Here is a 12,786-nt window from a genome sequence, read left to right as displayed (position 1 = left end):
CTGGTAACTTTCATTTTATGGTTAATACCCAAGTCGCACAACAATAGGAGAAAGTTTTCGAACTGGACAAGCTATAGTAATCCAGGTTTTGGTAGAATAATTATATACAAAAAGGGGAATTTTATATATACTTTTCAATCTGTAGTTTAATTTTTCAAAATAAAACCTGTATATATAAACGGACAACATTCAAGATCTGTATACAAATAACAGTTGCTTTCTGGCTAAAACAATGTATTTAGACAGAATCTCACTTTCTGTTTTTCACTTCAAGTATGCTTGCCAGTCCAGTCCTTTGGGAAAAAAACTTCAATTTTTAAATCCGTTAGGATCCATCAGATTCATTATATGGTCACGACCTTAACTTATACTGTATTATGAGGTGAACCGAAAGGGATTAGATACCAAAGTATTGGTCTGAGTGCAGTAAGCCAAACAGCTGTTTAAACATGATACTATGGCTGAAATAAGTCTCTGTCAGAATAAAAACCAACATTCATGAAAAGAGCAGCAGCCATCAAAAACATTCACAACTGCAGGGATTTGTTACTGTGTGTAATCTTGCATTATAAGTAGAAGCACAGTAGTTTAAAGCAAAACTAAAAAAAAAAAAAAAAATACTATAACCTTGAATTTAATAATGTGAATTGTCACTTTTATAACCATTTATAGATGTGTACTAAAAAAATTTACTTAAACATATGAATTTAAGACTTTCACTTTATTCAGCAAATCAGTTTATTTACACAATGAGGAAAGCTGGTTGAATGCTGTCAATGTAATAAAAACAAATCTAACAGAGACAATACTGAACTCCCTCTATGTATTCATAGCAGAAATGACAAACTATTTCCTTACCTGTATCAGGAACATCAAGCGCAACAATGGGACAGTATCATAGGACACTGATTTAACAATAAACCACAGAAGTCCAGTAATACTATGGCAATTTATTCATGTATTTACTGACTTAAAAAAAAAAAAAATTAAAAGTCAGCAATACCCAGTATAAAGTCCTGTCAATTATCAGAGTCAAACTCTGATGAGTAGGTCAGTAAAACCTTACCAGATCATCCACAATTCAAAGTGACCTGATCTGCTTCAGACCACTAATACAGTTACAAAACTGATGAGAACAGATTGCACTCTAAAATGCAACAATGATCTGATAAGGGTTTAACTTAATGGAAGTTTTAAAAAATTAAGAATTGCAGAGCACGGCCCCTATCAGAACAAGCGAACTTTCCAGACTTCCAAAAAAAAGACAAAAGGGGAAAAAGAAAAAAAAAGAAAAAATGGAGAGAGGGGAAAAAAAAAAGAAAAACCCCACACTTCAACATGAAGCTACCATACAAAGTTGTTGGGTTGTTTTTTTTCCATTTTTCCTTTTTTGTTGGTGGTGGTTGGTTTGGATTTTTTTGTTTAAGAGTTCAGAGTTGCAATTTAATCCTGGCTTTTTAGTGAGAAGGACAGTTTTGGCCTAGACTTTCCTTTGCCCAGGATAATTTTTTGCTCTTCCTTTTGCTGACGTTGTCTCTCTTGTTCTAGTTTCATCCTCTCCTCATGAATCTTTCTTTGTTCTTCAACAATTTTCAATTGTTCTTCAGCCTATATATGAAAATTGTAGAATTTAGGCCAGCATATTTTGTAGTCATAAAAGCAATTTACAAGTCTGTATTAACTTCCAAACAGGTCCAATCCTGCACAGGTATGTAAGCAGTTCTACCTGAGCTAGATGGCCCTAGTTGGTTTCAATGAAACTATTTGTAAACTGTTATTTGAATGCAGAAGAAACACTGAACACTTTCTACAGCTAATGTATCAAAATCTTGACTGCTTACAGGCAACGCTTTTCAGCACTGCTTTGCAAACAATACATTTTAATTAAGGAAGTCCGTGTATGCATGGAGAAATTCCCCTGACACCTGTTGTGTCAGATGAAAGCACAATATAATGATGGAACAGACATTCAGAAGTCTCCCCACTCAAAAATACCTGTAACTCCCCCCTCCAAATTCAAAACCAACTTCACATGATTTCTAACAAGCCAATCCTTACACTGACTTACGGTTCTTACAGCTCTTCCAATGGTCTTCTAAAGGTGCTTATTTTGTTCACTTTGTCAGTTTATACTTTCAATTTTTTAATTGTCCCATTTCCACCATATGAGGTTGGGAAAAGGGTAAAACAGAAAAGAGGTGTAAAGCAGACATAGTTCAATCAATTTTAAGAAGCACTGTCTTTATCTGAAAATGGTGTAATTGCTTGGGTAATTGAAGCTGGTACGAGTTCCATCAGGATTTACAAGCGGCTTAGTTTGAGGTTATCATTAATTGATTAGAATCAGCTAAATCATACTGAATGTTCTCAAGAGGCAGACACCTGCTTAAATAGTCTTGGAAACCAGTATAAACTAGACTTTTGTAATGTAAGACATCTTAAGCTTATGCTGAAAGTCCCTTTCAGCACTTGTACATCAATGTTATACTAGTCAAAAATTCAGTTTGTGCTTGTCCTGCTCAACAAAACATAAGTAGTCACTTCTGTTTCAGAAGCAGAACATAACTTGCAAACTTACTTCAACCTTCCCTGTAAGATACAGTAAGAAAAAAAAAGAAAAAGTACTTTTTAAATTCTGAAGGCCTCTATCTTCCTCTGAATTAAGTGCACCTGAACTATTTTTTCAAACCAGTGTTACTGCTGAGGATCTGCTCAATAGAAGAGCAACACTACTGATATAACCAGCAACAGACAAGTTAAGCTCCAGAAAAGTTCAAATTGTTTATTTAATTGTGTTGCAAATTAGGCATAGGGACCTGTATTCCCCTACAGAACAGTTAACTACATCTTCACATACCAGTTTAGCTTGTGCTTCTGCAATTTTTCGATTATTCTCTTCTAGTATTCGCTCTAGTTCCTCACGCTTTGCACGCTCTTCTTCCTAAACGGGAGGACAGGGAAAGATGTTAGTAAAGTAAAATACTCACTTCTGCACGTTCACTAATCTTTCTCATAATTCTTTTGTGAACTGACTTAAAGTGGCAGCTTTATAGCCACCTATTTTGTCTCACAACAGTAAACTGCGCAGCCACTAATACTGGTTTCTAGCACTCACTTTATATAACCCCGCCCAGTCCAAACAGCAACCAACTAAACCCTCCCTAATCACAGAATCCTGACAATTTATTATTAGAATTTTAATATCACACAAATCAACAAGGACAACTACAAAAACTGGATAGTATTTACCAAATTAAAAAGTAATATAGAAAATATAAATAAAGTGAATAGTTTGTCTCACCAATTAAGTATACCTACGTATTCTTTACCTATACTCCTTTAATCAGCATTAAAAGTTGAATATTTACTGTCTTGTCCAGTGTCCTGCAGAGTGTGCTCCTCGGCTGCCATACACGCCAGCTTCCTCTTTAAAATGATTTGTACTGTTAGCTTGGCAATACCTGCATCAGCAGCTCAACCATTTATAAAGAAACAACATACAGGGAAGGCTGAGCTGAGGAATGCAGATGTTTATGATAAGAAGGAACAAAAATATGTAAATCATTCCTAAGGCAAACAATTAATAAGAAAAATACATTTACTGTTAGTGAAAAATACAAATGGTAATCCATACTTCATGGAGCTATGGGCTTCTTTCATGGGGAGAATGGACTTAACATTCAATATTTTGACAATTTTAAGACAGCTGAAACTGTCATTTGCAGTCTGAACTTGGAATTCAGGAGTCCAGGGAAGGCAAGATCAGGAAATAAAGCCTTGTAATTGTTTTCTTGGTGGATTTTATGGAACTCTTGTTATACAACTCAAATATGAAGACTGCATGAAAGTTTTGGAGGTGTTTCAGTTCACATAATATATATCCAAATTATTTTAATATTTGGAAGATTTAAAGTTAGCCAGAGGTTTGTGTCTGTGTAAGAAAAAAAAGTTAATACGAACAAAGCAAGCATATGAAAACTTCTTACTATGACTAGTAACCAGCTACTAGCTAGCACACTTCACTCCAGGCATGGAGGGTTATTCTGCATTACAAAGAACCAATGGGACTTCATCACATCACATTGACAATAGCAAAAATACTTGGGGGGGAAAAAAAAAGAAAAAGTAGTCACCCATCTGATCAAACGAAAATCTATATACATGAAGCAATTGCTCACTACAGACATCTAAATTTAACTTAAATTCTTTGATACTAAGGTTTGAATTTGCAGAACAAATGTGATTTAATATTCCTGATATTTGTTGTATCTCAGTGGTTTGGTTTGTTGGGGTTTTTTGGGGTTTGTTTGTTTTTTTTTCAAATTAAAGACATTATGTGACAGGCAAGTCACACATCATATGAAGGGGAAAGCTCCATTGCTACTGTCTTTCCTTTTGTAAGCCAATCAAAATATTAATTTAAGATAAACTGTGTAGGAGGCAGAATGAAAAGGGCATTTGAGACTTCTGTTTAGCACAAATTTCCTTTACAATTTTAAAATTTGCCTTGAAATTTCTGAATCCTGGAATGATCGGTGCAGGCAGGCATCAAAGCCTTTAGTAGCAAATTACTGTCTCACAGAAAGACATTTTCAGCTTCTGCTCCAGCTGCTGATTAAAAACCAAAAAACCCAAGTCATATGTTCAGCTTGACTTCAGACAAGGGCAACCTGCTCTTTTATAACTTCTTGGAGGAGGGAAAAAAAAATAAAATAAAAGGAGTTGTTAGTAGTTATTAAAACTGGATATAATGATTTGGACATAGATCCTTCGTGAAGACATGGATGGCTTATGCTCGAAGTCCCAGAATTAGTCCAGTGTTTGCTCAAGGAAAACATTCATTTTAAATGAAGAATAAGAAACCTATTTGTTAAAGACAGGTACTGCAGCTCACTGTTGGACCCTGATTTTTGCCTGACTGAAGGCAAAAGCCTCTTACAGTCTAGGTAAACAAAATGAAACAAATTAAGGATACAAAATTACAGATTTTCAATACCCTTCCCCAAAAATGAAAGGACCGCTGATAAATCCTGCAGCCATGGCAAAAGTTTCAAACAATTCTGAAATATGTAGGTCAGTTCCATTAAAAATCAGTATCCTTGTTCAGGTTTTAGGAGAATGACTGTTTAATATCAGTGAGCTCCCCTGAATAGGCTAGAAATTAAGTTTCGCAGCAATTCAAGTTTATACGAGAAGTGAATTAGATTTGCTGTATTCCATCTCTTTCTGAACAGAACAGGAGGCACAAACCAACACTGAAAGTTTTGCCATGGACTGTTTCTACTTTCCAAACGACCGAGCGTTACCTCTCTGGCTTTTTGTGCTGCAAGTTCAGCTTGTCGCTGTCGCTCGAGTTCTTCGAGCAACTGTTTTTCCATGATGCGCTTAGCCTCCTCCACCCTGCGGAGAACCTCTCGCTCAATCTCATCCTTCCTTTTCTCCAACTCTTCTTCTACGCGTTTAGCCACAAGCTCTTCCACTCTTCGAGCAGTTTCTTCTTCTATGAGTTTCTCTTCAATTTCTTGTTGACGACTACAAAACGCAAACATGAGTATTACCTTTTTAATGAATAAAGAATGGTTGTGCTGAAACAAACTCTTTCAAATACACATCATCAACCACACTCCTGAACCACTTTAGAAGAGTTTTATACCTTGCACACACAGATTATGCAGAAAGAACATTTTGCCATACATTTAAGGATAATTAATATTCAGGCAATCAGTACTTCTATCCCAGGGAACCCATTCAGACCGTAACGTATTTAGTACCCTTTAATTTCTTTAGGAGAATAAGCTTGAGGAGACATCTTCTCTTGACTTCTTGATAACTTTTAGTGGAAAATAAAAATAAAAGACCTCATCCAACTGTGCCCACCCTTCACCCTTCAGGAATTCAAATGGTCTCAATTTTAAGAAAACATCTTGTAAGACTTATCTTAAAGCAACCACCTCAGAAGCATCAAACTAATCCCTAGTGTCTAAAATAGAAGACAGAAGCAATAGAATTCGCAATTTGAATCAGATGTTGTATCTGTAATCTAGTTGTTATCTACCTTATCAAATTTCAAATACCTCTGCTCTCCTTAACATCTTTATTGCAGCATCACAATAAAGCATAATAATGGTTTCTAACATAACTATCAAAAAAAATATATGAAGTGCTAAATAAATCCTTGCAATCCTTATAGTTTTCCATGTCCTGAATTTTGGTAGTATATTCAAATGTCTTCTTGTTTTTATCTTTTATTTGCAGCAGTATTATCACTTAGCCTGATCACTGTCACAAGTTTTCATTAAAAAGAATACAAAAATATTATGCCAGTTTGCCAGGTTTATTACCAAAGGCAGGAAAAAAAAAAACAAAAAAACTTACAGGTAGTAATCACTAGTACCATATGGCAATTAGATATCCCTAGACGAACAAAAGTGAGTAGTGTATAGCTATGTGTTGTAGGATACTACTTATTTGGAATTATTATGGGCTTTGGGGAGAAGGTTATTCTCTTCAACCTTGAAAATGAACTCTCATTTTAAGTATTATGTTAACTATGGAACAATCTTAGAAACTTATCTTCTGGCCTGTCAGCACCAGAAATCCATGATTTAGAGTAACGACTGCTGCTGTAATATCCTAATATCCTGTCATTTTCCTGTTAATACCCTTGTCATTAATAAGTTTGCATTTTTTTATTTATACTGAGACACACAAAAGCAACTCATTAAAAAAAAAAGTTGCAGGATTTGTTAACTTTTAGATTTCCTAGTGTACAATTTGCAAATATGTAAAAGGAGATAATGAAGTATGGAATACTGATCTAGATAAACACATGAAATACAGAGGCGAAAGGCTCTTAAGTTCCCCTGTTCATGGTTTGTTGGTTGGTTTAGGGTTTTTCCGTTTGGGTTGTTGGTTTGCTTGGTTTTTCTGTTTTCTTTTTCCAAAAAGTGTACTGAACCAAACAGCTAGTTATCTCCCTTCATTAAAAAGTTTTGGAACCCTCAACTTAAGACACTCAGCCCCAGAAGACAAATTTGATTCTTATATTCCTCATGAGACAGCAAAATTACCTGGTAGCACATTAGGCCAGCATTTACTTTAACTTAAGCAACACAGGATCCCATGGTCTTTACCACCACTATCGAGAAAAAGACAACATTAACCCCATTCTGTTAGCATGCCTCTGACGAGCCACTACCTACAATCCTTTTGGACAAATTTTAAACGTCTTTTATATACTAAGCATCCTTTTATTTTAAAGGGGTTTCTTTAACCCTCCACAAGTATTCAGCAGCAAGTACTCTCACCATCCTGTACTGATACAGCTTAATATACACAAGAGGCTGTTTCACAGAAGTTTTGGGTTGGTTTTGGGGTTTTTTTTGTTTTTCTAATTATTATTTTATTTTAGCTTCATGTTTAACACTGGGAAAATCCAGAATGTTAGCTAACTGAATAATGACGCCACATAGTTATAAAAATACCCCAGACACTCATATCTGAATTAAGTTTTCAAATATACTCAGCAATTGATGATGGATGTACTACTAAGCACTGTGCCTGCACACATTTCTTTCTTCTCAGCCCAAGTAATTCCATTCAAACTTAATTAAACCAAATGTATCTTTTCACAAAGGCTGCAACAATATTATAAGTATATAATAATATATATAGTGGCTTTAACTTTATAACAAAAATAAAATTGTAACCAGATATAAATTTCAATGATCTGTTCTGTAGACTATACCCACTATTATTTTAATTGCATGAACTGACAGTATTTTATATACAGGTGTAAGTTTATCATACTGACCTACTGAGCCATGACACCAGAGCAACAGATAAGCCATTAATGTAAAAGCATTTTTAGTATGAACCATTTACTTCTTAAGAGTAATTTAATGAAATCTGCAGAAAAGACACTGCTTACATTTAAACAGATTTCAGATGGAAAAAAATGTCACATTTGCAAGGCCATTATGGAAAACTAGCATTATAAGAAAAAGCAGAAGGCTATGTACTAACGTTTGAAGAGACACGAGACTAATAAAGTGAATTTCAATATATGAACTGTCCGCTAGTTAATTTAGTTAGCAAGAAAGTACTTCTGCATGAGTATATACTACCATATGTAACACAATTTACAGATGACTTACTGAAATCTACTCTACTAGATAATATTACTTTTTCTTTTGGAATATAAATTGTATCCTAGAAGTATCAAAATTCTATACCAAATCTTTTCCAATATTGTTTCTCCTTCATAAGTTTACTATCCGGTTGCCAATATCATTCAAATGTCATATTCCTCCTATATAAACTTCACAGGGTTTTTTTAAATTTCAAAGCTAATTTAAATAGAAAACTTACACATGAACTAAACCAGCTCCAGAATACTAAAACTATTATCTGCATTACACTGCATTCTCAAATTGTTAAGCACATTCCAATTCTTCACCGCAGATAAGCATGGAATATTATTAATTTAGGTACTGAATAAAATTATAAACCACAAAATTAGGATCAATGACTCAACAAGCCTTCAACATTTTCACATGTTTGTGTTACTATGCAAGTTTTTGATGACATCACTGCCAAATTCTGAAGTTAGGAGATTACTGACAAACAAAAAAGAAAGTGACAACTCGGGGTGATCAAGCCTTCTGAACCACAATTAATATTTCAGTAGAACAATTCAATAAAACTCATTCAATAAAACTCAAAGCTCCACCTTAGAATTAACATTACTACTTGGCTTCACACATAAAAACACGTGCTGCTTCTACACTCAGCGCTCCAATGAGCAACTGTAACATTCAAAGAACAAGTACCACTTTATCACAGGCAGGGACACCTTCCACTAGACCACACCGCTCAAAGCCCCATCCAACCTGGCCTTGAACACTGCCAGGGATGGAGCATTCACAACTTCCTTTGGCAGCCGGTTCCAGTGCCTCATCACTCACACAATAAAGAATTTATTCTTTATATCTAACCTAAATCTCCCCTCTTTAAGCTTAAACACATTGCCCCTTGTCCTACCACTACTGTCCCTGATGAAGAGTCCCTCTCCTGCATCCTTCTATGCCCCAACCCTCAGTGTTACTGTAATCGATGCATGGTATTTCTTAAATTCCTAGCTGAGCAACATCAGGCGCCTCCACTCTAGGCACAAGCAGCTCGCCACGCAGTGAGGGGAGGGGCGGGCAGTGTGGCAGTGCAGCACAAAGCCTCCGCGGTGCGGAGGCCCCCACTGCAGAGGAAGTTTCCGAGCAGACCAGCGGCAGATAGGAATCGAGCAGAGCCGGCGCAGGGAGGGAGCGGGCGGCCGCATCCAACGCCCCTGAAAGAGCCAAGCCTTCAGGGAAGGGAAGGATGGCGGGAAAAAAGGCAGAGGTTAGGCCTCAGCAAGGGCCTAAACGTCTTCACCCCAGTGGCAGGCGCCCCTAGGCCGGAGGAAAGAGCGGAGGAAAAGCCACCAGGGCACGAAGTACCTCCTGTCCTCCTCCTTCCCCTCGCACCCTCACCATCGGCCCCCCGAAGTGCCCAGCCCAGACCCAGGGCTCACATTTTCCGCTGCCGCTCGAACTCCGCTTTTTTCTCTTCCTCCTCCCGCTTCTGCTTCTCGTCCAGGCTGCTGCGCTTGCTCACCGTGCGCCCGAAGATGTCGATGCGGTCGGGCGGGGAGGAGGCGCGGTCGCGCTCCCGCTCCCGGTCTCGGCGGGAGGAGGGGGCCGTGTTGGAGCGGGACCGGGAGCGGGACTCTCGGCGCCGGTTCCGCTTGCTCTCCCGGGACTTAGATCGCTTCCGCGCCCGCTCCTTCTCCCGGGAGCGGGACCGCGATCGGCTCCGGTTCTTCTTGTTGTGCTTGGAGCTTTTAGTGTGCTTGGAGCGGGACGAGCTCCGGCTGCGGGACCGACCCATCCCGGCAAAGGAGAGGCCGCGCCGATGACCGCTCAGACCACCCCCGCCCCCTTCGCTAGCGGCGCCGGAGAGAAGTGCGAGGAAGCTCCGCACGCATCAGCACCGCCCAGGCGGCCCTGTCGTTTTCCCCCTTGCCACCGCTTTGCGCTGTGAGGAGAAAGAGCAGGCCCCGAAAGCGGGAGCAAGTCCGGACGCAGGCAAGATGGCGGCCCCAGCAGAGCGGTGACTCTCTTCTTCCGCCCCACAATACACTGCGCCGCATTCGAGCCGTTTAGCTTCTCATGCCAGCCGCCCTCGGCGTCGTGCCGGAGGAGCACGAAAGCACTCGGTAATCTCCGACAGCCAATGGCAAGCGTCGCTCGCGGCTAATGCATCTTTTGGCTGTGCTTACTCTCTGCGCATGCCCGTAGCAGCAGGCGTTGTGTGTGCTTGTTGGGGTGCGGGGTGATCGCTGAGGCTAGGTTTTTGAGGGGCTGTCTCACGAAGAGCGTACCCGGGGTGGGGTGGGCTGGCTTGCTTGCTTAGGAGGAAAAGGTAATGGGGGTTTCAGGCGTTTGGAGGCACGTCTAGCTCTCGAGGCCGCCTCGGGAAGCGGTCAAGAAGCGGGGAGCGGCAGCATGTGTAAGCAGCACCCTGTCCAGTGCCGCTGTGCTCCGCCGTGGAGGAAATGCTGTGGTTTTCTTTAGTTGGTTCCAACCCCCCCCCCCCCCCGAGATTTATGTTACTTGATTTTGTTTGTTTTGACATAGGGGACAGAGGGAATCTGTTGCTCTAGATTGAAGAAGTTACAAAACTCATTAACCTTCCCAACAAGTAGTGGTTTTATTTTTCTGAGTTTTCTGTTGACCCTCATAGTTCAACGGAACTATGAACTAGGTTCTGCTTCATTGTAGCTATCTCTAACGTGGCACGGTGTTTGTTTTGCCTGTATTTTGATGTTACTTCTACCCGTTGTTCTTTGTTGACAAGTATGTAGGCAAAGGAAGCAGCTTCAGGTCAGGTGTAGTGTGTGAACTAGTGATTCATTAGGTATCTCTATGAGGTTTTTATCCCAGCTCTGCCATAACAAAATTTACAACTGATACTCTTCTTGGTTTCAAGAATATGCAAGCTATGGATAGTTAAGCTTACTCTTTCAGAGAAAATTAGCTCATTGATACTTTTCAGAGTTTGTGCCTTTTTTTTTCTCTCTCTCTCTCTTTAAATATGTATGTCTACGTTCTAAGTAAGTTACATTTGGCAAAACATTAATCACTGGTCAAAATCCAATCTCATCTAAAGGTATTTTCATCTAATTCTGTTGTCTGAGTGACATGTCTTACTTTTCTTGAAGGAAGACTTCCTTATTCTGTAATTCAGAATTGAATTAGTACTAAAAACAAATAAAATTGAAGCATCTTTTTGACAGACCACTTTTCAGGTGACAGCAGAGTAATTGACATTGTGAAGCCTGCACGGCAGGAATTCCAGTGACACAGACCCCGGGTGCGCTTGTTTGTCTCTTGCCCTGGGAAAACTTTGTGCCACAGGTAACTAAGGAAGTTAACAGACATTTTAGCTCGGGACTAGGTGCTTGAGTTTCCAGCTGGCATAATTTCCCCAGCAACTTTGCTGTAATTGAGCACTGAAGCTTTTAAATTCATATGCAACAGGTTTAGTGAAAAGTGACATCATAGTTTTCTTAGTTTTGCCTTCAAGTTGAATGTACCTGACCTGGAGTGGTGGGGGAGGGGAGAGGACATTACTAATTATTTTATTGTCAGCTATAAATGAGTTTTCTCCTTGGTAAATCACTGGGAACAGAACCCATATTTAGCACCTTGCTTGTCTGAAGAAATATAATTTTGAACTGCAGAAATTTGTTCATATTTAGTAGTACTGATTCACCAAAGCTATAAAATACAGTATTTTCTGAGAATAATTCATGATGTTGGATTGTGTGGAATTGAAATTATAAGATATGGTATAATGAAATAATTTCCCCCAGTCCATTACTGTATTGCTCCATCTCAGTTTGGGTTTTTTTTAACTACTGAATTATTAAGAGCATGAGATTTTTAATACCTATACCAGGTTGAAGTTGTTAGTCCACTTTGTTATTTATGAGGACTAAATTCTAGTACTTCTGGAAAAAAAAAGGTCCTTTTCCTTTCAAAAATACATTCCTGAGAGCTGACAAATTAGAACAACATTCCTGTGATTTCTTCTTTGCTTTGAATTTTGATAGTTTGGGATTTTTTTTTATCCTATCACCTTATTTTTCCTAGCTCAATGGGGATGAAGTAATAGTGTTTAGGGTTCCCCTCTCCAGGTGTAATTACAGTTGATATGGAATTTCAGTCCCAAAAGGAAGTTTTAATATTTAATTTAAGAACCCTCTTTCATTAAATAATTTAATTTCTTGTTTGCAGTTAGTAGGAAAAGATGGTAATTTTCTATACCTGTTCCATTTCAAAATTTCAAATAGCTGATTAAGCACATGTAATTTTGTCTAAATAATTCTAGAATTTCTGAGTTTTTAATCACATTTAAAGAAATGTGTTACTCATGGTTTGGTAGCCATACTTCAGTTCTATGCGCTGTTGGGTTTTTTGCATTATTTTTCTCCATTTTAATATATCTCAGAACATTAGAATGCATAATTTAAGTCTTAAAATAGTTGCCTCAAAGTTGGAAAATGCCTTATTTGACAGCCAAATAGTGGTATAATTAAAGCACCTCACCCTTCTTTACCTTGGATACTATCATCACATGAAATCTCTCAACCCGCAGGCAGTTGGGGGTAGCCCTGTGATGATACTGTGTTCTGATAATCTCCAGGTCATAGCTGCTCTCACACCATAGCTTTTGTCATTAGCTGGA

The 12,786-nt window shown here is 38.6% G+C and overlaps 1 protein-coding gene across 1 annotated transcript; it reads right to left on the bottom strand.

The window, feature by feature from the left end:
* Window positions 1-1,407: 1,407 nt before the first annotated feature.
* On the bottom strand, window positions 1,408-10,183 carry ARGLU1 (arginine and glutamate rich 1). The gene is made up of 4 exons (XM_061377675.1): window positions 9,569-10,183; window positions 5,307-5,532; window positions 2,858-2,941; window positions 1,408-1,608 (listed from the first exon to the last, which is right to left on the bottom strand). Exons 1-4 carry the CDS (start codon window positions 9,922-9,924, stop codon window positions 1,444-1,446), a joined length of 831 nt encoding a protein of 276 aa, XP_061233659.1. The 5' UTR covers window positions 9,925-10,183; the 3' UTR covers window positions 1,408-1,443.
* Window positions 10,184-12,786: the final 2,603 nt, after the last annotated feature.

This window comes from Neopsephotus bourkii, unplaced genomic scaffold (genome assembly GCF_033783945.1).
Source record: "Neopsephotus bourkii isolate Nb327-2 ecotype Australia unplaced genomic scaffold, CSIRO-AGI_Nbou_v1 NB_1760, whole genome shotgun sequence".
Classification (NCBI taxonomy): domain Eukaryota; kingdom Metazoa; phylum Chordata; class Aves; order Psittaciformes; family Psittacidae; genus Neopsephotus; species Neopsephotus bourkii.
Note: the sequence above shows the minus strand (reverse complement) of the source record. Positions and strands in the feature narration are given on the sequence as shown.